Below are 21,920 nucleotides of genomic sequence, written 5' to 3' on the forward strand. Positions count from 1 at the left end.
ATTTAAACAAATACATGGTGAGACAATTTCTTTATTTATTAAGTTGTTATAAACCTTTATTTGGTCCCAACAAAAACCCACTGTGAATAACGTGTACAAAACTAATAAAAAATCAAATTAAAGAAAAAAACAAATCACAATAATGAACGTGAAGGGGATTTAGGGCTTACAAATATAGTGGTACTTTCTGTCAAAAGCTTTTATGAAGTACAACAAGATCTGAGTGCATCAACAGTACTTTGTGTGGAGAATGACAATTTACACACATACTTTACAAATTCTATTTTACATATGCTCCTCAAAAGCAATTTCTACTATAAAAACACATTGTGAGATGAAAATCAAATTGATAAAAGAGGCTTCAATGTATAAAACCCTAACTGTACAAAAAACACACTCACAGAACAGCTTAATATTACAAAAATCATATAAAGTAGAAATCTTTAGTGCATTCTTTGAAATCACCAAAAGATGTGCTAATGCAGACAACATTTGAGGTTATTTAGCTGTGTGCCCTTCAGGTAAGAATACCTTTTCTGTATTCAGTGATTCAGTCATTTCCATCTTTCATATGGGGAAACTTCACCAGACAGTCCTTTGTGCACACACACCTCTGACCAGCTAGCCACCTCATCTCTGATGTACTGTAGGTTGTTCCCCGACAATTCATCCATGTGTCACAATACAACCTGTAAATGTGCTCCTTCTCCTAATTTAATAACCAAAATGTATGGACCTTAAAACTGTGACCACTTAAAGGGCAACATTTGTTCAAGGCTTCTGTGTGAGCATGAGGACACACCTGATCTCCTCTATGGTTCAGGGGAAGTCTTCAGCAAGGTGCTGTAGAATGCTCTTTTCAACACCCAGATGGATTGCATCGAGGTAGTGCAGGAACCTGGAGGAGGAAAAAACAACTCAGAGTTTTCTGTGGACCCATTTTAACAGACACATTGAGTTGCATGCATGCACCATGTCAATTACAATTCAGTTTACACTTTATATTATGCTTTTTCCCCCTTTCCTTTATTGTGTTATATATCTTTTTGTGCATGTTATAGGTTTACAAAGTGAAAAAGCCCAAAATCCACCCCAAAGGGATTTACCACCTCCAACAGAAAACACTGTTCACAAACCAGTCCAGTTACTTCCGTGACGAACGTGAGTCACTTTGTAACAAACGTTATAATTGCTCGCCTAGCTGCTAGCGTGGCACGCCCTCATACTCTGCTTTTGACTGGCTTGTAGTGCTGACCTACAGGAGGTACTGCGCATGTACGACTCCCAACAAAGATGGAATAGAAGTGAGATGCCTGACTCTGTAGCTAAAACAGAGAGCTCAACACACAGGGTGAAAAGAGGAGCTGCAGCAATGTGCAGTACAACAAAAATATGGTGTTTTTTGAAAATGAAACGATGTAAACCTATTCTGATATAACCTCTAAATACAATTATGAACCTGAAAATGACCTTAATATGAGCACTTTAACACATTTATTTGTAGCCTGTCAGTTAAAAAAAAAAGCTAACTATAGTTTCTGCATGCTCACCTTCGTTTAACCTTGCCCTGCTCCTTAAGCTGCTCTGATCTGCAGATGGTGCGAAGGGCTGGCAAGTAGTCCAGAGCAGCTGCTGGTCTGTTGACCTGAGTACCAAACACTCCTCTGAACATCAGTCTCTCCATCACTTCTCTCCTCCGCTGGACCAGCCTGGAACATATCAATACACATTAACTTTCTTTGAACTGGTTCAACTGGTCAGGCACAATTAGTTCATTATGTGACCAATATAATGCTGACTGCCACAGCGCATGAAGTTTATATTGTACAAAATATATGTAAAGCAAGACTAGTAAGACTCACTGTGGTTGACAGGGGCCATCCTGAGTGAAGCTGTAACCTTCCTGATGAGCAGCTACAGGGAGGGTGAGTTCTGCTGCAGCCTCCTTTCCTAGCTTCCCTTCTAATTGTTGGGTTTTGCTCCAGGCCTCCGCTACTGAAACCCGACACTTGTGGAAGCTCAGAGCCTCCACAGCAGCCGGGATCTCCAAGACGTGCTCTCCCCTCACCCAGCTTCCTCCGTCAGTCTCAACCCTAGACTCATCTGTCATCCCGTCTTTCACCACTGCACCGACCGGTGACAATCTTCTGTGATTGTCGTCCCCTTCTGGATGAACAAGCAAGGTGGAGTCCATGTATGACATGTTGTCTAAAAAGTCAGCTATTGATTCTAGACACTGGGAGATTGGGAGACTTTTTACTCTCTCCTCAGGAGTCAGTGGCTTCCTCTTTACCGTCTCTGAAAATAAACTCTCTTTGACGTCCTCAGTAGCCTGAGGAGTGCCCTGCGGCTTGCAGAGAGATAGAAAACTGTCTTCTGAGTCAGAGTCCAGTCCGTCCTGGTCAGGTATACTGTGTCGCTTCTTGTTCTTCCTCATTCTGTTGGACATTTTAACTGGACTGTCGTCGCCGGAGCAATCCGCTGACTCTGCTGTGTGCAATACCCTGGTATGGGACGGCAGCTCTTTTAGATTAACAGAAGGATGGTCCTGTGATGCAGAAACAGATTGCTCCGGTTTGCGGATAGAGGTAGTTAACTGTGTGAGTGGCAGAGGTAAGAGTGTCTCCATGTTGGAATAGAGCAGGTCCACTCCTCGTCGCTTGCTGTTTGTTAGCAGCTCCCAGCATAACGTCTCTTCCACCAGACTCTGGCTCTGTTGACAACACGAACCCGGTCAATTACGTAAGTATATATAGGAATAGGAAAAAAAACAAACACACAAAATCATAAGGTCATTGCATGGTGACATTGTTTCAGACCCTTACCTAAACACTGTTACATGTTGTTACTCTAAGCCTGTCTAGCAGTGTTACTGTAGATGGTAAATGAAGAGTTTACCCTGAGCAGGTCCCAAATGTCTCTCTCAGGTTCAACATTCAGCAGACCCAGCATGCTCTCTGTGCAGCCGGTGTCAGAGGGAGGGAGAGCGGATGGGACAGTCACTGCACACACAGACATGCCTGCTGCCTCTTCATCTGTGTCTGGCTTGAGTTCAGCTTTTAATGTGAATGAGAAGGGGGGGAGGGGATACTTAGGTTAAAAAGTGTAATTTATAATAATAACAAAACAATTTGTATTGCACTTTTCACAATTACAAAGTGCTTTAACAAAAGGACTTGAGAGAGAGTAATACAATGATACAGAAAAAGTTACAAATGACAGAGTACAACAATTACACAGTAAAGTATAACAATTACACAGTGAAATGTAACAAATCATATGAGAGCGAGCAATACAATTATACAGTAAAAAGTAAATAAATATAATGTTGTCTAGGGGAAATCATTAGTTAGTTTAAAATCTAAAAATAATGAAATACAGATGTTGCTGTGCGGATTGTGAACGGTAATTAATTCTACAATTTATGTACCACAGCAGCAAATGCAAAATTGCCCTTGGTTGCCAGTCTAGACTTCCAAAGTGGGGGTCCTTATACGTTTGGGCTTAGCAGATGTAACTTGGAGCTAATCGGTTTAACGCTTTGAGAGCCATTAATGCATTTTATTAACTGTATTCTGGAAACCAAATGAAGGGATGAGTGCAGAATATAGAGTTATAGTAATCCAGAGGGGATGAAATAAAAGGCATGAATAACTTTCTCCAGGTCAAAAGCAGAAATAACTAGATTGATTTAAAAAAAAAGCATATTAGTTATTGACATATACAAAACATTACATTTAAAAATAAAGCAAAACCAAGTTAACGTTATTATTCAACTTTTTTTTTTTTTTTTTTTTATATAAACGTGTCCTTCAGCTCATCTCCTTACCATTTCTGCCAGTGTGCGTCAACGGTCTGGTAGCGTGGCGGCCTCCTGCGCTGCGAGTCCAGAACTGCAGCTGCAGTAAACTCTGCCTGATGTCACATCCATTGAGTCTGAGCAGAGAGCTGATGTCCAACAGGTCTGTCCTTGTGTCCTCTGTCAGACACAACAGCCGCAGAAAGCTGCCAACATCCAACTGTACCAAGGAGAGAAGGACAACTGAAAATCTGCAAACATGTCTTTTTGATAACTGATCTCCTTCACTTGATTAGCATCAAAAGATCAAGCCACATTAAAACAACCCATACAGTCAATAAGATCTAACAGTAAAACATTTAAAAAAGAAAAAAGTGGCAGGAGCGCTTCTGGTATCCTGTTATCCTTTCATGGAAGGGAATAAAGTACATGGGAAGGAGGAAGAATTATGACTAATAAAGTCATAAAACAATTTATTTAATTTTTTCTAATTTACAGGGCAAGATATTAAAAATACATCAAGATGCATATCGGGTTCAGCCTCTCAGGGCAGGGCGATACGCATTCTAAACATTTAGGTTTAGAAATCACTCACCACTGACGGCGTTTGGAAATGGATCTCTTCGAAGTTTCCATCAAACATGGTGCTGAAAGCAGGATCTACAACACATGTAAGATTTGATTTAAACTCAAAAGGAGCAGACAGAGTATAAATAAATACAATCAACACAGACCAAACTGTAAGACATTTGACCTTTCTCCTTCTACTCACCGCTGGTGGTCATGATGACTGGCCTCTTCGTCGTGGTCATAAATGTCTTGATGGCAGCTAGAAACCCTGAGTCATCGTCAAAAATAACATCCACTTCTTCAAACAGTATAAGCGAGGTGGCTGTCTTCTTGCTTGGTTCTTCATTGTTCTTTTCTTTATAGGTGGTAGCTGTTGGTGATTTTACTGCAGGGTCTTTATGCGTATTGGCACATTCTTTTGCTTTTGTGACTTTCTTGGAAGAAGCTATATAAAGAGATGGGGCAGAGAGAGAAAAATAGCGATATACTTAATATTTAAGTTCTAATTAAAACGTTTCTCATCATATAAGAAAACATAAGTAAACAATTGACACATTGAACTTAGAATTTACCAGTTTGTTCATTCTTCTTAGCATTAGGTGTCTCCTTGGTGGTGGGTTGACCCATTTTGAAGAAGTTAGCTAAAGAGGTGGGAGCAAGGCCTCCTCTTTTAGCACCTCTTGGGGACTGGGGATGTTTCCTGGGAGAGGAAACAATCCTACGAGGAGAGTTAACCTTTCCTGGAAGATGAAGAAAACGATGAATCAATTTCAAACAGTATGTGTTCATCTTGTAATAATCCTGCTGTATACAAATCAAACCACATACAAAATATGCATAACAGATCCTCTCACAAGCCAGCAACTCACTAGAAACAAACAGCGCTCAAAATGTTATCTCTGTACATACTGGGCGAGGATCCAGGCTTTAGAGTGCCAGCACTGCTGCTTGGGCCGTAACTGTTGAAGTAGGTGGGTTTGTTGGCGTTGACACCCTGACTGTCCACCTGGTGTGACTGAGTGGCTTCCTTTAGCTGAGACAGAATTAGACGGCCACTCCGCTGAGATGAAGCATTCACCTCAAATACCTTGGAAGACCATAGGGAAGTTAGGAAATGAAGATGCTAATTCCTACACAAATGTCAGTTATGTACCTTGAAGCTTTTGTACCTTAAAGCCCAGCTCCTGGGCACAAGCATAGACTGCAGCAGTCTTTCCTACTCCAGTGGGTCCTGTGATAAGCATTGTATTACACATGTCCTCTCCATCCTGGAAGTCTTCTTCTCCGCAGTCCCAGTCTGAGTCTGGACACAGAGACCATCGTGCAGTCAACACAAACATGCATCAAGCCAACAGAAGAAGTTACGAAGAGAAAAAAAGATCTTTCTAATCTCCCACCATTGCTGCCTTCCTCTTGCTTCTTGTCTTTCTGCTTTTTTCTCTCTTCTCGGTCTGTACGGAGTTTCCATTCCTTAAGCCAGCTGTACAAAAAAAAAGAACCATGAATTGTTTGCCTAAACGTTGTTGATACAATGTCAACAGTGGTCTCAAGCCCATATCGTGCACATTCACGTAATGGGGTGATACCATTTAAGAGGTAAAGTATAAAGCAAATACATTGGCTTCTGTTTTTACAGTATAAACTGTAGGTGCAGTGAAATTAAGCAGTTTTAGTTCCTCACCTGTGCAGCCTCCTCACTGAGGCAGTGTTGCCTATGATGTCGCTGGAGTGCTGGGGCTGATATTTGTCTGTCCATAACACGTCCTCCTTCACCACATCTGTAGAACAAACCATTTGCCATGTTACTTACAACAGCCAATCAATTCTGCAGACACCAACCATATTAATTCGGCAAACATGTTAACACTGACTATGTTTATGTGCACATAATATTCCGGTTTTTGCCCTTACTCTGAAAAAGACAATATTCTGACTAAGCTGTTTACATGGCTAATGAAAGTGAATAGTCCACTTATATTCCTGTTTACATGCAGCTGTGCCAACACAGCGTCCCTCTTTCATTCCTTCAACCACCTTCTTAAAAAGGTCAGCGTTGCGATGTTTGCGCATATCCAAAAACCTGTTGGTATCCAAGTTTTTCATAATGTTTAAAAGTAGCTGTGTTTCTTTTCTTTTGAGCATGCATCTCTACCGCAGCCGGACTCACTTGAACTGTTGGCTGGTTGGTTTGTGTACAACAACCGTAGCAACACACAGAGCTGACCGTAAGCCGTAAGCTGTAAACTGTTGCAAACTGTTGCAAACTGCGGTAAAAACCCTGATTAAAGACGCATATTCTGAATGTGCTGTATACATGTCCTAAGAATGCCTTTAAACCCTGAATAATACCGGCATATGCCACATGTATTCATTGGAAAATACTAAATTCGGAAAAAGGCCTTATTCGGAATATCCTAACGGAATATGCTGTTTACATGACCTTAATCAAATTCGGAATATTGTCATATTCAAAATAATAGTAAAATATTAGTGTGCATGTGTTTTCCTCTTGTGGTTTTTAAAATAATTATACATTGTTGTGGTGGAGTCAATGGCAGGAGCTCTATTTTTAGTAAGTACTCCAAGCACTAAACCCTTACTAAACGTATTGTTTACTGATCCCAAAGTTCATATAGTTATAATAAAAAATGGGTGATTCAGACCATAAAATGTGATATCTTACCTTTTTTTCCAGGGTTCTCTCCCAAAAGCAAGTCATCAATCACAACCACAGAGTCATCTTCAGATCGGATGGGAGCTGTTTTGACTGAAGGCTTGGCTTTCTCATCGGCCCCGTCCTCTGGCCTTGATCTCTGAGCTCGTCTCGAACGGCCCCCCCTTTTTGTTGGCTCAGGCTTAGAATTTTTTTCTTCTGCACAGTTGGCCCGTTGCTTCTTAGCCAGCTTCACTGTAATTTCCCCCTCATCGTCCATCCTCTTCCTCTTCCCTCCTCCTGGTTCAGCTGGCAGTGCTGTGCTTGTGACTCTCGTTAGAGCCTCTGGTTCTATTAAGTAACATGCAATGAATATTGAGAATCATTTGGATTTATGCTCTAATTTTGTCTCTATTTTTGGCTGGTTTGTAAAACATTAACTGATTAAAATACTGCCCAAATATTTGTGCTTTCAGAGGACAATGGATAACTTAGAAATTCACGAGCACTTGTGCAAATTCTTTTCATGTAGATGCCAGTAAATAAATATAGGGTAAATACTGAAATTGAGCTTAAGCTTAACAGTATCTTAAAATAAACTCTACTTTTTCTCTAATCCAACTGACCTGAGGCTATGCACTGCTGCTGGTGGTCAGTGTGTCTCTTTAGGAAGCGAGTGATGAACATCTGAACAGGGAAGGGTGGGTTAGAGGTGCTGACCTCCTCCATTAGAAGCCGACGAACACTTTCAGAGATCTCAGGCCTCCAGCCAGAACCCTTCTAAAGAAAACAATACCATTACTAAATTCTGTGTGTGCTGTTTAACCCCCCTGTAGCTCTGCAGGGGGAAAATCCTTGTAATCCTTGTGTAAGATAAGATCCATTTTTGATCTTTTATACAAGGTATAAACCACAAAATGCACAGAAATAAGCATTTAAGTGTTTCAAGTAGTCTCTCTCTTTACAAGCATTTTTAAATACAACATAGCTACACTGGCAGACAGGTAGCAGCTATAAACTAGACAAATGTGTTCTGAGATAACGATCCTGCTAAAGATGTAATTAAATCATTACCTTCATCTTTACAATCATTTCAACATACCCGTTCACAAAAGGCTCTACAGGCTGGTTCTGTCTTCACACAAAAGGAGCCACTAACGGATGGAAGTGAGTTGGATGTTTGGCACCAAAGCTCTTTCAGATGACACAATAATGAAGACTCAGGCCACAGTAGACTCCAAAGAGGGCAATCTGTCGGTACACAACAAAAACGAGTTTTACTTGTCCTTCTTGATTCATCTGTACCTACTAGTCTTCATAATAATAAACATAACATAAGAAAAAAACATTAAAAAAATGAAATAGAAAAAAACCTTCATTATTTAACTAAACTTTTAATTTCCTTTTCAACTGCACGGTAGCTTGTGAATTTGCACCTGGGTTCAGTTATTAACTATAATAATAAATAATAATCTATTTTTTGATTACGTTTTGTATTATTAACCTGAACATGCAAAGTAAAGTTATCAAATAAATGTATTGAAGTCAAAAGTAATATATTTTCCTCTGAACTATAGTGGAATAAAAGTATTAAGTTAGTTTCCACCACTGTCAAATGAAAATCAAATGTACATTTATATGAAGGAACAGCTTACCATTTGATGGTTGCTTCATGTGAACAACTGGTTGAAAGGAGGAACAGGAGAGAGAGTAGGCCTCCTTGTTGGCAGCGGTCTTGGCTATCTGTTTCCTAAAGGACTCGGGAAGGCCACTCTTCAAGAACTCTCTGCGTGCCCTGAACTGCTCATCGTCCTGAGAGTTTTCAGAGCAGCTCTCATCAAAGATGGAAACCACCAGCGACACCTTCTTCTCTTGGCCCAGCGAAGCCCCTTTGGAGCCTGTGAGAAAGAACACAGCACCATTAGATGAGATGTCAACAACATGCTAAACAGTGAATTATAATTATTATTATTATTATTATTATTATTATTATTATTATTATTTAGAGTGGGAAAGACTACCTGGGACAGCTTTGGTCTCTTGGCCAACAGATTTGGCTTTTCCCAGAACTTCATTTAGACTGCGTAAAGGCTTCTGGGTTTTACTCTTTCCTGGTGCCGTCTGAGGAGTAGCAGTCTGGTCCTCCTCCAGGCAGATGACAGAATCCTGAAAAAATAAAAATAAAAAAATAGCACGAGAAAAAGAGAAGGAAAAAAAACTTTAGGTTTAGGTTTTTGCCTTAATTTTTGTGTTGCATTGTGAAAGTGGCCGATTGTGCCATTGTTGAAATCATCTAAAGCCGCCAGTGCTTATGTTGAGCTCATTAGGGTTGACAACTGGTAGATTATCGTTTCTGTTGTACTGCTGCAACACCTTCTCTGTGATTTTGGTACAATTTAGTTATTTTCACAAGACGGACCACTGAGAAAATAAGTGCAAAACTGCAAGTTCTACATGCCTATAACAGCATGCATAAATGTACAAGACAACAATTGCAAGATAATAAAAGATAGGAGAAAAGAATCATAGTTACACCAAATATGCTTTATTCTATTGTGGGTGTTTTTTTTTGTTGCTTAAAGGTTTTATGGGCAAATGTTTGACAAGCCAGAACAAATGGACTGCAGGACTTCCTGCCTCAGCTCATGCTCATTAACAAACGATAAAAAAGACATGCACATCCCCCAATGAAATTAGTGATTCATCCATTGTGTTGGCCTTTAACTGTACCTCATCTTCACAGTAGCTCCTCTTGGTGGCCTCAGTTCGTGACGAACGCCTTAAGGTGCCCTCATCCTTGACAGCAGTTTTTTTATTCTGCTGAATTGCTCTGGCTTTCTCCACCAACTTCTTTGCCCGACTCCTTTTTTTAGAGTCAGTTGATGTCTGAAAAAAGTATTAGAGAGCATGTCATTATCACCATCAGCCCATAATTACGATAATGTTTAAACATGTAGTTCCTTGTCAAGTCAGGACACCAACTCATTACATTCAGAATTTGTCCAATTCGTGAAAAATATAATACTTACTTTAGTAGCTAGAGAAGTGTTTACGCCACTTCCACTTTCAGCCTTGGTCGTGGAAACATTTCTATGGACTCTAGTAAATTTAATCCTTATGAATAAGAAAACATTGAATTAGAACATTAAACAAACATAAAAAAAAACAACCATTACACATACATATGCATCCAAAATGCTTTTCATAGTAATAGTATTAAATCATAATTTTTTGCATGTGTCACCTGATTGGACTTTCTTCTGTGTCAGGTGGGCACACCACCTCTGCTACAAAGACTCCGTGTTTGGACTTGCGTGTCTTTGGGGTGGACATCTTTGCAGGGATGTCATTAAGTAAAGCGGCATCTGCATCCTTCGACTTGAGTGTCCTGTTTTTTCTGATAGGGGTTGTTGGGGTGGCCTCCGGTGCTTGCCTCACTACAGTCTCTCTTCTGGACCTCCTTACTGTCGGGATGGAGGGAGTTGAGGTGTTGGGAGGCTTCTCTCTTTTATTATCAACTTCAACGATTGGGGCCACGGTTTCTTCCGCCGCAGCAGCAGGTGGGGTGGTGACTGCCTCCTTTTCTTCTTTAGCTTTCATTCTGCCTTTTCTTGCTGGTTTCTTTTTAGCTACTTTGTTTTCCTGAGAGGCAACAGGGACTTGCTCAACAGAGGGTGGGATTACGGTGTCCTCTTCAGCAACTTCGTCTGCATCATCCAAAGCCTTTTCTTCAGGTTGCTTCTGCTTGCCCTGGGTCTTACCAGGCTTGGTTTTGGACCCTTCCAGACTAGGCTGTTTGAAGGCAGCCATGAACTGCTTCCTCTCTACCTCACTGCACTTGGGCATTGATTCACTCTCAAGCACAGCCAGTACTAGATCCTCCTCTTGAAGTACTACATTGGATTTACGCTTGACCGTTGAAGAGGTAGAAGGAAGTTGTTGACTGGCCTCTATGTGAGGAGACGATACTACCTCTGCAGGGCTCATTGCCCCTTTTCTCCTGTTGAAGATAGAAGCTAACTTCCCCCCCGTCCTGGCTGCTTCCTGTTTGCGTGAGACTACATGCACTTCTGCCTGAATGGTGACAGTTCGGGGTGAGACTCGAAAAGGTGACTCCACAGAACCAACATTTACTTCAGCTTTAGGGATGTCCAACTGGTCAATGTCCATTTCTTTTGCCTCTGTTGTGATTTTACTTTCATTTTCTTTGCCCTGTTCATCTTCCATGTCCTCTTCATCCCCACCCTGGCTCCGCACAAAATCTTCAAAGGAGATTGTGACTGTGCTGTTGTTTAACTGAGAGGCCTCATCCACATTAACCTCCATACTAACATCACACAAGGAGCTCTCTTTTTCTTTCTCCTCTGGTTCTGAATGCTTTGCTTTCCTAGAATTCCTTGCAACGGTTTTGATTCGTTTTGCTTCATCTTTTGAAAGTACAATCGGAGATAATTCAATACTGTTCACTTCTGAATTAAGTTTGACGCTGTTCCTACATTTGGAATCATCATGTTCAGCCCACTCAACACTGACAGTCTTAGTGGCATTCCTCTCGGATTTCCCCCCAGTGATACAATCCTCAGCACTAAGCTGGGCAATCAGGGATGCTGTATTACTGCCAAAAACACCACAGCTGCTGACTGCTTCTGAGTCTCCGCTATTATGTGGTTCCTCTACAATAAAGCAGCTCTCCTCCTCTGTGGAGCTTACGGTTTCAGCCTCCACAAGTTTTCTTACAGCTTTGCTAGCCTTTCTACTCCTTTTTTGAGATGGCTGTTTTACTGTTGCCTCTGGGCTGGTGTGTCTTTCTGCAAGCTGAGATGTCTGACAGTTCTCTTTTGACTGTTCAGGTGAGCTGGTCTTTTCTTTAGAGGATGAAGCCTTCCGGCTAAAGTAGTCCATGATGTTGTTGGAGCGTGGAGGTGAAAAGGGTTTCTCCACAGGCTTGGGCACAGGAGAAAAATAGTTTGTGATCGTCTTGACAACAGGACTGCCACCATCTTTGCGAGATTTCTTGCACGGCTGTAAAAGGATTGACAAAGTTCATCAATTATGAAAATGCATAACGAATATAAACACTTCACAACAGCTACCGAGTATGCTATATATGGCACAAATCAGTGTCATAGACATACCTGCATGTCAAAGTCCTCAATGACAGATGCCATAGCCACAACACCAGCCATAATTTGAAGAGACCTAAAGCAAAAGGAAACATTAATTTGTACATGAGGAGCAGAGATAGAGTTGTATTATTATTCAAATATTAAATACCTTTATTCAATATTTGACAAAAGTTTCATAACATTTACGTTATGCACAATTATTATAGTTTTCAATAACCTTTCATGCTTCAACACTTAAGTGAAAACCACAACACTGAACAACAATGTATCTGAATGTTTTAAATAGACAAATGTACTTCACAATTTAAAATCTATCAACAATATTTTATAACCAACCGCCGAATTATCTGACACTGTTTACAATGTAAACAGCACTGTAACGTTACATTACAACGATTATTGTGAAGCAGCATTAATACCATGGTATGCAGAAAGTTAAGTTGTGGTGAAGCAAAGTCAGTATAAAAAATTATTATATACAGAATATTTAATTAATTTAATATAGTGGTCATGGACAGCAACATAACAATTTATATTATTCATGACATGGCGCCCTGTAACGTTAGCAAGCTCTTAACGTTACAATAGTTGGCCCAAATGACAAAAAAAACACTTACTGATAAAAACGGAACCGGTAACTTGCTGAAACTTCAGAGACTGTCTTCTTGCCTTCTCTTATTCACTTCACCGAGTGTGTGAATGAACAGAGGCAAAGTTCATCGTGTGAGGCGGACAGCTGTACGTTGCCACCAGACATATACATTTCACTGTAAAACAACAAGCTAGCAGACTTCGGTAGATGTTACTCTCAAAGCAGCTCCGTTCCTCAACGGTCCCAAAATTGGTCCAAACATTTTCAGCATGTCAGCCACCAATATAGGAACGCAAAGTGAAAAACGTTACACGGATATTTTCCAAATTGTTCCGAGCAGGAATTCAAAATATATGTTTCTTGACGTATGTTGCTCTTTCAAAAACGCGCCAGACTAGTTGTGAATGAAGAGCGCCAAATATACGTGAACTTTGGCATGACCGAATTCCACCAATCACAGGAGAGAAAATGCCTCCGTCATCGCCGGACGTAGTTTGCTCATAACAAACATGGCGTCTTTGGGTGTAGCATTTAATGGAAAGAAAAAAGTGACAGCTACCTCTGCTGGCTGCGCCAATTCAACGTGAAATTCTAACTTTACTAGTGATCAAAATATGAAATACTGTGTCATTATATGAGTGGTGGATGAAGAACTCAGATATTTTACTTAAGTAAAATAGCAATACCACAGCGTAAAAAGACTCTAAGTAGGCTACATAACTAGGCATATATATATATATATATATATATATATATATATATACATACACATACACACACACACAATCTGGACCATATTAACCCAGAGAAAACAAAAGATTGTTTGAAACAGTTGATTCATGAAACCAATTTATTCTATTTGTGAAAATACAAAAAATGGGCGAATTCACTGCTTAAACAGTATGGTCTAGTGGTATGTAAAAACCTGTAAACAACATCTAATTAAAGCAAACACTAATTCATTGTAACATTTCCCAATTTTCCCCAGAGGCTTAAGTGATTTATATATATTTTTTAATATGATAAAATAGGGTAATAAAAACGCGAATGCACCTTCCCGGCCGCCGTCGTGTCTCCGGTGCACCCGTTAGTTTCTTGACTTTAACACTCCTGCGCAGATCCCGCTTTTTTGGCTTCCTTTTCCTCGCCTGTTTTCTGGTCAACATGTCGGAGTATAATGTGGTGCCGCCACCCGGATCTGGGGCCCCTCTCGGCGGACAGGCGGGTCTTGGGAACGGTGCTGGAGACATCAAGAAAGATGCGTTTGCGGACGCGGTGCAGCGGGCCCGGCAGGTGAGGGGATGGGACCATGTTTGGAGGGAGGGCTAGCTAAGTTATCTTGAGGGCTAAGGTTGTTGACACAGCTTGACACATAAAATTGATATTCTAAATTCACACATATTTACGCTATATAAAAGCTAGTTACGTTATGTCACAGCTTGTTGTACATTAGCTAGATAGAATACTATGTTAACGTTACATAATACTAGCTATGTTACAGCAGCAACAAAGAGAGACTAAAAAAACTGATAATAGAGATTAAAGATGGGACCATAATGCTTGTATAATGTACTGTACTGAATACACACTTTACAATACCAAGTAGATATTGCTAAAGGCTAATGCAGTTTTTTGTAAGATGCTCAGTCCAATGTGTAGCTTATACACGAGTATTAATATGTAGGCAGTGGGCACACTTGAGGGGCAGAGTAGTAGTAGTACAAACAGTGTTTTTCATAGCTCAACTGTCATGGTGAATTTTACGTTTTTTGTTTTAGATTGCAGCTAAGATCGGGGGTGATACTGGTCCTCCCATGAACAACAACACTGCATCAGATGGCTTTCCATTCACTGCACAGAAACGACAGCTGGAGGATGCAGGTATCGTGACTGCACTGCTCAGTGCGCAGTCTCCTCGATCTACTGTGGCTTGGGTTGTGCTTCATTTGTGCGTCGCTTTGGACAAAAGCGTCTGCCAAAATGAATACATGTAAATGTTAATGACCTCTTTATTGCACGCTTAATGGTGGCTTTCGATGCAGAAGATATTCCCTGTGCAGTCCTCACAGACACACATATACACACACACACACGCACACGCACACACACACACACACACACACACACACACTCTCTCTCAATTACAGTAGACATCTGTTGTTTCCTCACCTGACAGATGAACCGGGGAGCAAGAAGCTGGCTGCACAGAGTGACTTAGATTCAGCCAATGCATTGTGTAAGTTCATCCCGCTATTTTATGCTCTGTTTTATTTTTGCTTTTTAATGTTTAGAACTCACAGTTGACACTATTTAATATAGACTTCCAGTTGTACAGTACTCCTGTTCAAGTAGTTTTCCCCTTTACCCTTGTCTGTCCATGCTTCCCCTCCTCTGTCTGCGTCTCACAGTCCATCAGTAATCCAAAACCTGTACCTTGTGCAGTTTTCTCACTCTCTCTTTTTTCTGTTGATGTCCCATCTCAGCTATTGGTGCACAGCTAGCTGCTCTTGCACAACAAAGGTGAGATCTCATAGCTTTCAGTTGATTGTAATGCAGAAGTATGCAGCCTTTGTATCATGGCAGTGGAGAAAAACCTGATTGTGGCAAAAATGTAATTAGAAAGTCTCCTATTGCATGATTTCTTGCCTCTTTTTCCCTCATTGTAATCCTCGCTCGCTGATGGTGTCAGGCCCGCCTACAGCACAGAGGAGTACAGCGTACCAGACAGCATGGTGGGACTCAGTGAGTGCAGCCCAACTCTGTTTTGGCACATATTGATACCACTCTGTTTCTGCGATATAAGACACAAACAGATGCCCTATTGAGAGTGTGACCCAACAACAACACACGGTTTGCTCTCTCTTCGTCCCCAGTTATTGGCCGTGGAGGGGAACAGATCAATAAGATTCAACAGGAGTCAGGTTGCAAGGTTCAGATAGCTCCAGGTACTGTCTGAAGTTAGTCTAATCAGTTATCTACAGTTTACATTTTTATTATAGTTTACAATTTTATTTTGGTGTTTAACTCATATGTTATATAAGTACTCTGTGTGTGTCCAGACAGCGGAGGCCTTCCAGACAGGAGAGTTTCTCTCACAGGTTCCCCAGACTCCATACAGTAAGTATCAGGCTTAATGGAAATAGGCACATTGTAGTTTTGTGGAAGCATCAGAAGAAATGGGTTGCCCTGCGTACTTGTGTTTCCCCAATCACAAGATTTGTCAGAAGGGAGGGCAGGGCTAGAATATATCAAATGTTTTTCAAAACAGTGTTTGGCCTAATTTGGTTACCCCGCCACCCGCACCTGAGTTCTGTTGTTCCTGTAATAGAAAGTTAAAAATGGTAAAGCAACATAATGTACTTCTTATGTCAAACAATTGTAAAATTCAGCATGCTTTTCCAATAAAAGATAAATTAAAAAAAAAAACAGTGTTTGGCCTAATTAAACATTTTCCAAATGATGATTCACTTTGTTTGAAGCCCCATTACGTAATGCCATTTTTAAATGGGTTATCTTCTGTAATGACCTATTTCCTAATTGCTCAGTGTCACTTGCCATTATATCAGCTTAATAACATGATTTGTAAAATGGATGTAGAGTAACTGGTCATTTTTCTCCGGCTAGGAATGCCAAGGGGCTGTTGGATGAGATAGTCTCACGAGGGAGGGGTACACCCCCTTCTTCTTATCACGAGTCCACCAACGGGCAGAATGGTACGGTGCATGAGATGATGATTCCAGCTGGCAAGGCTGGTCTTGTCATTGGCAAAGGAGGCGAGACTATCAAACAGCTACAGGTATATTGCATAGATATTGCTTTTGCATTTTAGAAACTGTAGTTATCTCGACGGATGTGTACTCAAAGATAGTTTTTTACTTAACTCAAACACTTTTGCAATGTGGTATCTTTAGTTTTATATATGAAAAAGTAGAGCCAGGAAAATGTAGTTTTTTATACACCAGTAGTGTCAATCATGAACATGCACATAAACATAATCTTTAATTGTTTTGATGTCCCAGGAGCGTGCAGGGGTGAAGATGATCCTGATCCAGGATGCCTCTCAGGGACCCAACGTTGACAAGCCCCTGCGCATTATCGGAGAACCCTACAAAGTCCAGGTACACTTATAAAATCATCTCATCAAGTTCAACTTATATTGAACACATTTATATGTGTGGTGCTGAGTTGTCATGTACTATAATCATCACGATTGGCTTTTCAGCAAGCCCAGGAGATGGTGCAGGAGATTCTGAGGGAGAGAGACCACGGTGGCTTTAGTGAAAGAAATGATTTTGGCCCCCGAATGGGAGGAGGCATGGATGTGAGTTTGTGGGAGCAAAATTAGAAGCGGGCTTAGTTGTCTTTGAAACAAATCCAAGTTTAAAAACAAAAACAACTTCTGTTTTCCACTCAGATCCCTGTGCCAAGACACTCAGTCGGTGTGGTCATCGGGCGCAATGGAGAGATGATTAAGAAAATACAGAATGATGCTGGAGTTCGGATACAGTTCAAACAAGGTAGGATCCTGTGATGACTTTCATGATCATGGTTGCATTTATAATAAATATTTATTTTGCAGCACATGCAGGTTCTCAGTTTCAAGACAACATGAACGTTTGTTGTCTGATGCCACTGACGAAGGAAAGGGCACTCATGGTCCCTCTACTTTTTTTGTCTTTTAATGAATGATGAATGAGAAATGTAAACACCACACACCAGAGCATAAACCTTAATATCCATTTTTAGGTGTCATCTTGCTTTCTTTTTTTGCTTTTCTATTGAACTAACGTGCATTATTGGAAAAATATGTCTGAGCGGGGGATGTGCCTGCAAACAGTGGCATGACAGGAGGAAGTGACATGACTTTTTTAGTGTGTTGAACTGAGTGATTTTAACCACTATGAGCAGGTAGACTACACCTGGCTTGTGTGAGGTCTTGAGTTACAGAGTTGGGTATAGATTCTCAGCACTACTAAGTGACTCTTCCCCCATTAGTAATGTGATTTTTAAAATATAAAAAACTGTAGCTTAATGCAGATTTAAATCTTTCTTACAGATGATGGGACTGGTCCGGATAAGATTGCTCATGTCAGTGGTCCCCCTGACCGCTGCGAGCACGCTGCCCAGATCATCAACGACCTGCTGCAGAGCATCAGGGTCAGGGAGGAGGGACAGGGGGTATGGATCACTCCTTCTCACATGCATGAACTGTCACAATGTCTACAACATGCTGTTTTCACATGTTAATTAATAGACACACACCCTAAAATGTAGTAAAGTATCATCTTAATCAATCGGGGATAACAGTTAATGTATGGCAGCAGGGTTGTTGCAGATTTTTTTTTTTTTTTTTAGCTTTCAAGCACGTTTGCATCAGCAGTAAAATAACGTTCATGACTGAGGCTTTCTCTCCTCCATCCACAGGGTCCCCCAGGTCCTCCAGGCATGCCTGCAGGCAACAGGGGCCGAGGTGGGGGACAAGGCGGTTGGGGGTCCCCTGGAGGGGAAATGACCTTCTCTATTCCTGCCCACAAGTGTGGGCTAGTGATTGGCCGGGGAGGAGAGAACGTCAAGTCCATCAACCAGCAGACAGGGGCGTTTGTAGAAATCTCTCGACAGCCACCCCCCAACGGAGACCCCAACTTCAAGCTTTTTATCATTCGGGGCTCACCGCAACAGATCGACCACGCCAAGCAGCTCATTGAGGAGAAGATTGAGGCACCTACCATTCTAATTTGCAGTTACACGTCAGAAAGCTGACATATTTCTTTGTTCTTCGTCATTTGATGTGTGATTATGTCATGTGTTCCAGGGTCCTCTGTGTCCTGTGGGTCAGGGGCCAGGTGGACCAGGTCCTGCTGGTCCAATGGGTCCCTTCAACCCCAACCCATACAACCCCGGACCGCCTGGGGCACCCGGACCACCACAGTGAGTAGCTACAACTATTGAGCAGCTGTCTGTATAGCTTTACTGGAGCATTTAGGTAGATCATGTTTCTCATCATGTCAGGGTGGTGATCCTGAGAGGTTATTAATGATAAACCATTTCTTTTCTCCTCAGCGGCGGTCCTCCAGGTCCTCACCAGTACACCCCTCAGGGCTGGAGCAACACCTTCCAGCAGTGGCAGCCTCAGGCACCCCATGACCCCAGTGAGTCACCTTTTGACTTCACTGCCTCTCCTGGTTTTCAGGGATACATTTTTTAGTTTTTGCTCATTTTAGCATGTTGACTCAAAATGCATCAACCCTACTACAGGACTTTCATCGCAGGCTATATGTTTTACTGTATACCCTCCCAGTCATTTCAGATGAGTAATGAGATTTCTTTTTCTAAATCTGGGAAGGTCAACAGGAGTACTGATGGAAATGTTGTGATGAGTTGCACTGTCTTTACCTTAAGCAGCTCTGGCTAACCCTGTCTCTGTTTCCCCCCTGGTCTCCAAGCCCGGTCTCCAGGCCAGTAGCAGGGGCTCACCCTCACCCTATGAGGACCTCACCCCTCCACCCTGCATCTTTTCTAGGCAAGGCAGCAGCCAATGACCCCAACGCAGCCTGGGCGGCCTACTACGCTCAGTACTACCAGCAGCCATCGGGGGCTGTGCCAGCCCAGTACCCTTCTAACCCAGCTGGAGGTGCCCAAACTTCAGGGGACCAGACCCAGCCTGCACAGACGCCGGGGGGCCAGCCAGACTACACCAAGGCCTGGGAGGACTACTACAAGAAAATGGGTGAGACTGCCAAAGAACACCATCTGTACTTTTACCTGCTGTTATCTAGCATTAACATAGCTTATTGATTTTTTTTTATTTATTTTTTTATTTAATAGTGCTGACATGATTTGTTGGTTTAAACAGTCAATCCACAGAAAAATCAATCAATCACTTTATTTTAAGGACAACTGGTTGTGCAGCAGTGAAACACAGAATACAAGAGAAAAACACAAAGCACATGAACACATCATATAAATAATAATACTGAAATCATCTCAAAGACATAATCAATTCAATACTGTCAATGAAATAATCATTTGTTTTTAGTGATTTATTAAGTAAAACTGTCAACTTTTTTTTGGTTTAAACTTTGTAATGTTTCATATCATACTAAATATGTCCATTGCATTCTGGGAGAATTGTGTGCATCAACAGAATACTCGAAAATCCACCACATATAGTATGCATTCTGGCTGGCTTTGAGCATGCTACATTTTGTCACTTGAAACACCTACTACTTGTGGTGTCGACCGGCTCTATATGAAAAGTGTCCTGAGATAACTTGTGTTATTATTTGACAGTATAAATCAAATTAAAATTAAACTACATACTACATATACTGATTAGAAATAGTATGTAGTATAGATTTGGGACACACCGAATGTTTCGTTCCGAAGGTGAACTATTGCTCGTCTTCAAGTCAAAATGAATGTAGTGATGAGCTGGGTCATGTCTCTTTTGTCTGTCAACGCCAGCCCAGGCAGGTGGCTCTGTCCCTGCGACAGCAGCTGCAGCCCCAGGAGCAACTGGAGGAGCAGCATCCACCACGGGGGGCCAGCCGGACTACAGCGCAGCCTGGGCAGAGTACTACAGGCAGCAGGCTGCGTACTATGGACCGTCAGGACAGACCCCCGGCCAGCCAGCCACTCCCCAGCAAGGACAGGTTGGTACTGAGACTACAGCGAGGTTTTCATCGTGTTTCTGTGGTATCATTCTTTCTGCTGTTTCCATTTTATCTATTTGAAATTAATACATTTTAGATTTTATAATAATAAGTTGATCCTTGAGTGATTTTCACACAAAGGATGTGCTTCCTTCCAACCGTTATTTTTAGACGCAGTGAGAGTCCATGGCAGAAGGCCTTGGGAGAGAATCGGGAAGACGGGATGAAGAATGACGACCCTGAACTTAAGGCCAGAATCTAGCCTGTTTTTTTTTTTTTTTTTATTTCTTGTGAGGGGAAATGAAAATCTTTCTCATCACCAAACACCACCTGGACACTTTTTAATAAAAATGTGAACTGAACAAACGTTCTAGTGCTTTGCTGCTGAGGGGAGGGAGAAGACTGATAATCTCGCCATGACAGGGAAAACGGCTTCTCAATGCCTCTACATACATTTATATATGCCATTATGAACATGGAAGCCTTGAAACGCTTACTTTATTGCAGAGAATAAAGTAAATCTATCTCATCTTCCTTTTATTAACTTCTTAAGACTTCCCATTTTAAAGCACTTCATTCCCATGTGTTGTATATACTGCATTTCCTGAACATAGCTATTAGGAATATAATCACATTGTGTATGATAATACTTAATAGAAATCCTTTTTAAAGCTCATCTGATTTGCTTAGTGTTAAGATTATTTTTTTGTATGAAATTGTCACCATTCCCTCAGCTGAGGCTTGCATGGTATTTTTTACGAGTTTTACAGTGTACAAATGAAATTCTACAGTGCTCATTCCTGCATGTGGGCTGACTAATAACTGCTGAAAGCTGCTAGAGGTAGATGACAAAACACTTCAAAAGTAAGGCACCTAATAAAGAGTAGGGCCACCCTTCACCTGCAGAACGGCTTCAGTTGGTCTTCTGCTGGTGACATGCAAGTTATGTGAAAACTGATTTAATTAGGAAGGCCACATCCGGCAGCGAAACTCCCTTAATTTCAGGAAACGACAACAAACTTCGAGCTAGCAAGCTACACGCTGAAAATGGTTATAAAGAAAATTTGGTTGGTGCACTAAGGCAGGCCTGCTTGGTTATTTCGGGGAATGATTGTAAAGATTTACAAAGAAGATGTTTACGGCATTTACTATCTAACTGGGACGTTTTGGGACTGACTGGCAGGGATTTGCTATGGACAAAATAAACACTGCGATACACTGGTAAGAGCAAATTACATTTAACCATGTATCCAGCTAATTTAAATTGCTCATATTACTGTATTGTGTAAACAGTTAACTTCATTTAATATTGTATGTGGCTTCTTTTTTTGCGGGGTGCAAATGTGCCACTAAAACAAGCCGCCCAAGACGATTGTGATTGGTTTAAAGAATTGCAAACAACCCAAAGCGTTTTTTTCTCCTATCCAGGAATGTATGTATGGAGGGGCCAGACCTTACTCCGCAGCGCTGTGGAGGTAGGTCTGGCAATGCGAGACTACCAGTGTGAAGGTCACTACATAAAGCAATA

General features: G+C 41.4%; 2 protein-coding genes across 5 annotated transcripts; one reads left to right on the forward strand and one right to left on the reverse strand.

Annotated features, from left to right (window-relative positions):
* Positions 1-17: 17 nt before the first annotated feature.
* On the reverse strand, positions 18-13,202 carry atad5a (ATPase family AAA domain containing 5a). Its single transcript, XM_031312687.2, has 22 exons — positions 12,766-13,202; positions 12,158-12,221; positions 10,267-12,044; positions 10,052-10,136; positions 9,753-9,908; positions 9,044-9,188; positions 8,678-8,920; positions 8,125-8,273; positions 7,649-7,799; positions 7,053-7,373; positions 6,051-6,147; positions 5,767-5,849; positions 5,539-5,672; positions 5,279-5,456; positions 4,942-5,109; positions 4,572-4,814; positions 4,395-4,459; positions 3,830-4,019; positions 2,899-3,056; positions 1,863-2,713; positions 1,551-1,709; positions 18-898 (listed from the first exon to the last, which is right to left on the reverse strand). Exons 2-22 carry the CDS (start codon positions 12,206-12,208, stop codon positions 820-822), a joined length of 5,484 nt encoding a protein of 1,827 aa, XP_031168547.1. The 5' UTR covers positions 12,209-12,221; positions 12,766-13,202; the 3' UTR covers positions 18-819.
* Positions 13,203-13,782: 580 nt separating this feature from the next.
* On the forward strand, positions 13,783-21,068 carry LOC116059623 (far upstream element-binding protein 2-like). Of its 4 annotated transcripts, XM_031312844.2 has the most exons (18): positions 13,784-14,033; positions 14,519-14,621; positions 14,917-14,976; positions 15,224-15,260; positions 15,430-15,482; positions 15,614-15,685; positions 15,800-15,857; positions 16,365-16,536; positions 16,760-16,858; positions 16,963-17,061; positions 17,155-17,257; positions 17,797-17,918; positions 18,165-18,458; positions 18,553-18,668; positions 18,801-18,889; positions 19,261-19,467; positions 20,205-20,392; positions 20,564-21,068. In XM_031312844.2, exons 1-18 carry the CDS (start codon positions 13,788-13,790, stop codon positions 20,570-20,572), a joined length of 2,127 nt encoding a protein of 708 aa, XP_031168704.2. In that variant the 5' UTR covers positions 13,784-13,787; the 3' UTR covers positions 20,573-21,068. The 4 variants fall into 4 exon arrangements, with proteins under 4 accessions (XP_031168706.2, XP_031168707.2, XP_031168704.2 ...); XM_031312845.2 differs by lacking the exons at positions 13,784-14,033; positions 14,519-14,621 and adding an exon at positions 14,625-14,736; XM_031312846.2 differs by lacking the exons at positions 20,205-20,392; positions 20,564-21,068 and having other exon boundaries at positions 13,783-14,033; positions 19,175-19,467.
* The last annotated feature ends 852 nt before the right edge of the window (positions 21,069-21,920 follow it).

Source organism: Sander lucioperca, chromosome 21 (assembly GCF_008315115.2).
Source record: "Sander lucioperca isolate FBNREF2018 chromosome 21, SLUC_FBN_1.2, whole genome shotgun sequence".
NCBI classification, from domain to species: Eukaryota; Metazoa; Chordata; class Actinopteri; order Perciformes; family Percidae; genus Sander; species Sander lucioperca.

Bases quoted from the DNA above. Each gene is read 5' to 3' on its own strand.
- LOC116059623 (XM_031312844.2), top strand. From the start codon at position 13,788: ATGCACCTTCCCGGCCGCCGTCGTGTCTCCGGTGCACCCGTTAGTTTC. The intron at 17,258-17,796 runs GTAGGATCCTGT...TCTTTCTTACAG, and splicing joins TCGGATACAGTTCAAACAAG to ATGATGGGACTGGTCCGGAT. The intron at 19,468-20,204 runs GTGAGACTGCCA...TGTCAACGCCAG, and splicing joins GGACTACTACAAGAAAATGG to CCCAGGCAGGTGGCTCTGTC.
- atad5a (XM_031312687.2), bottom strand. From the start codon at position 12,208: ATGGCTGGTGTTGTGGCTATGGCATCTGTCATTGAGGACTTTGACATG. The intron at 5,457-5,538 runs GTACAAAAGCTT...TGGTCTTCCAAG, and splicing joins CCCAGGAGCTGGGCTTTAAG to GTATTTGAGGTGAATGCTTC. The intron at 4,815-4,941 runs GTAAATTCTAAG...CTCTTTATATAG, and splicing joins TAAGAAGAATGAACAAACTG to CTTCTTCCAAGAAAGTCACA.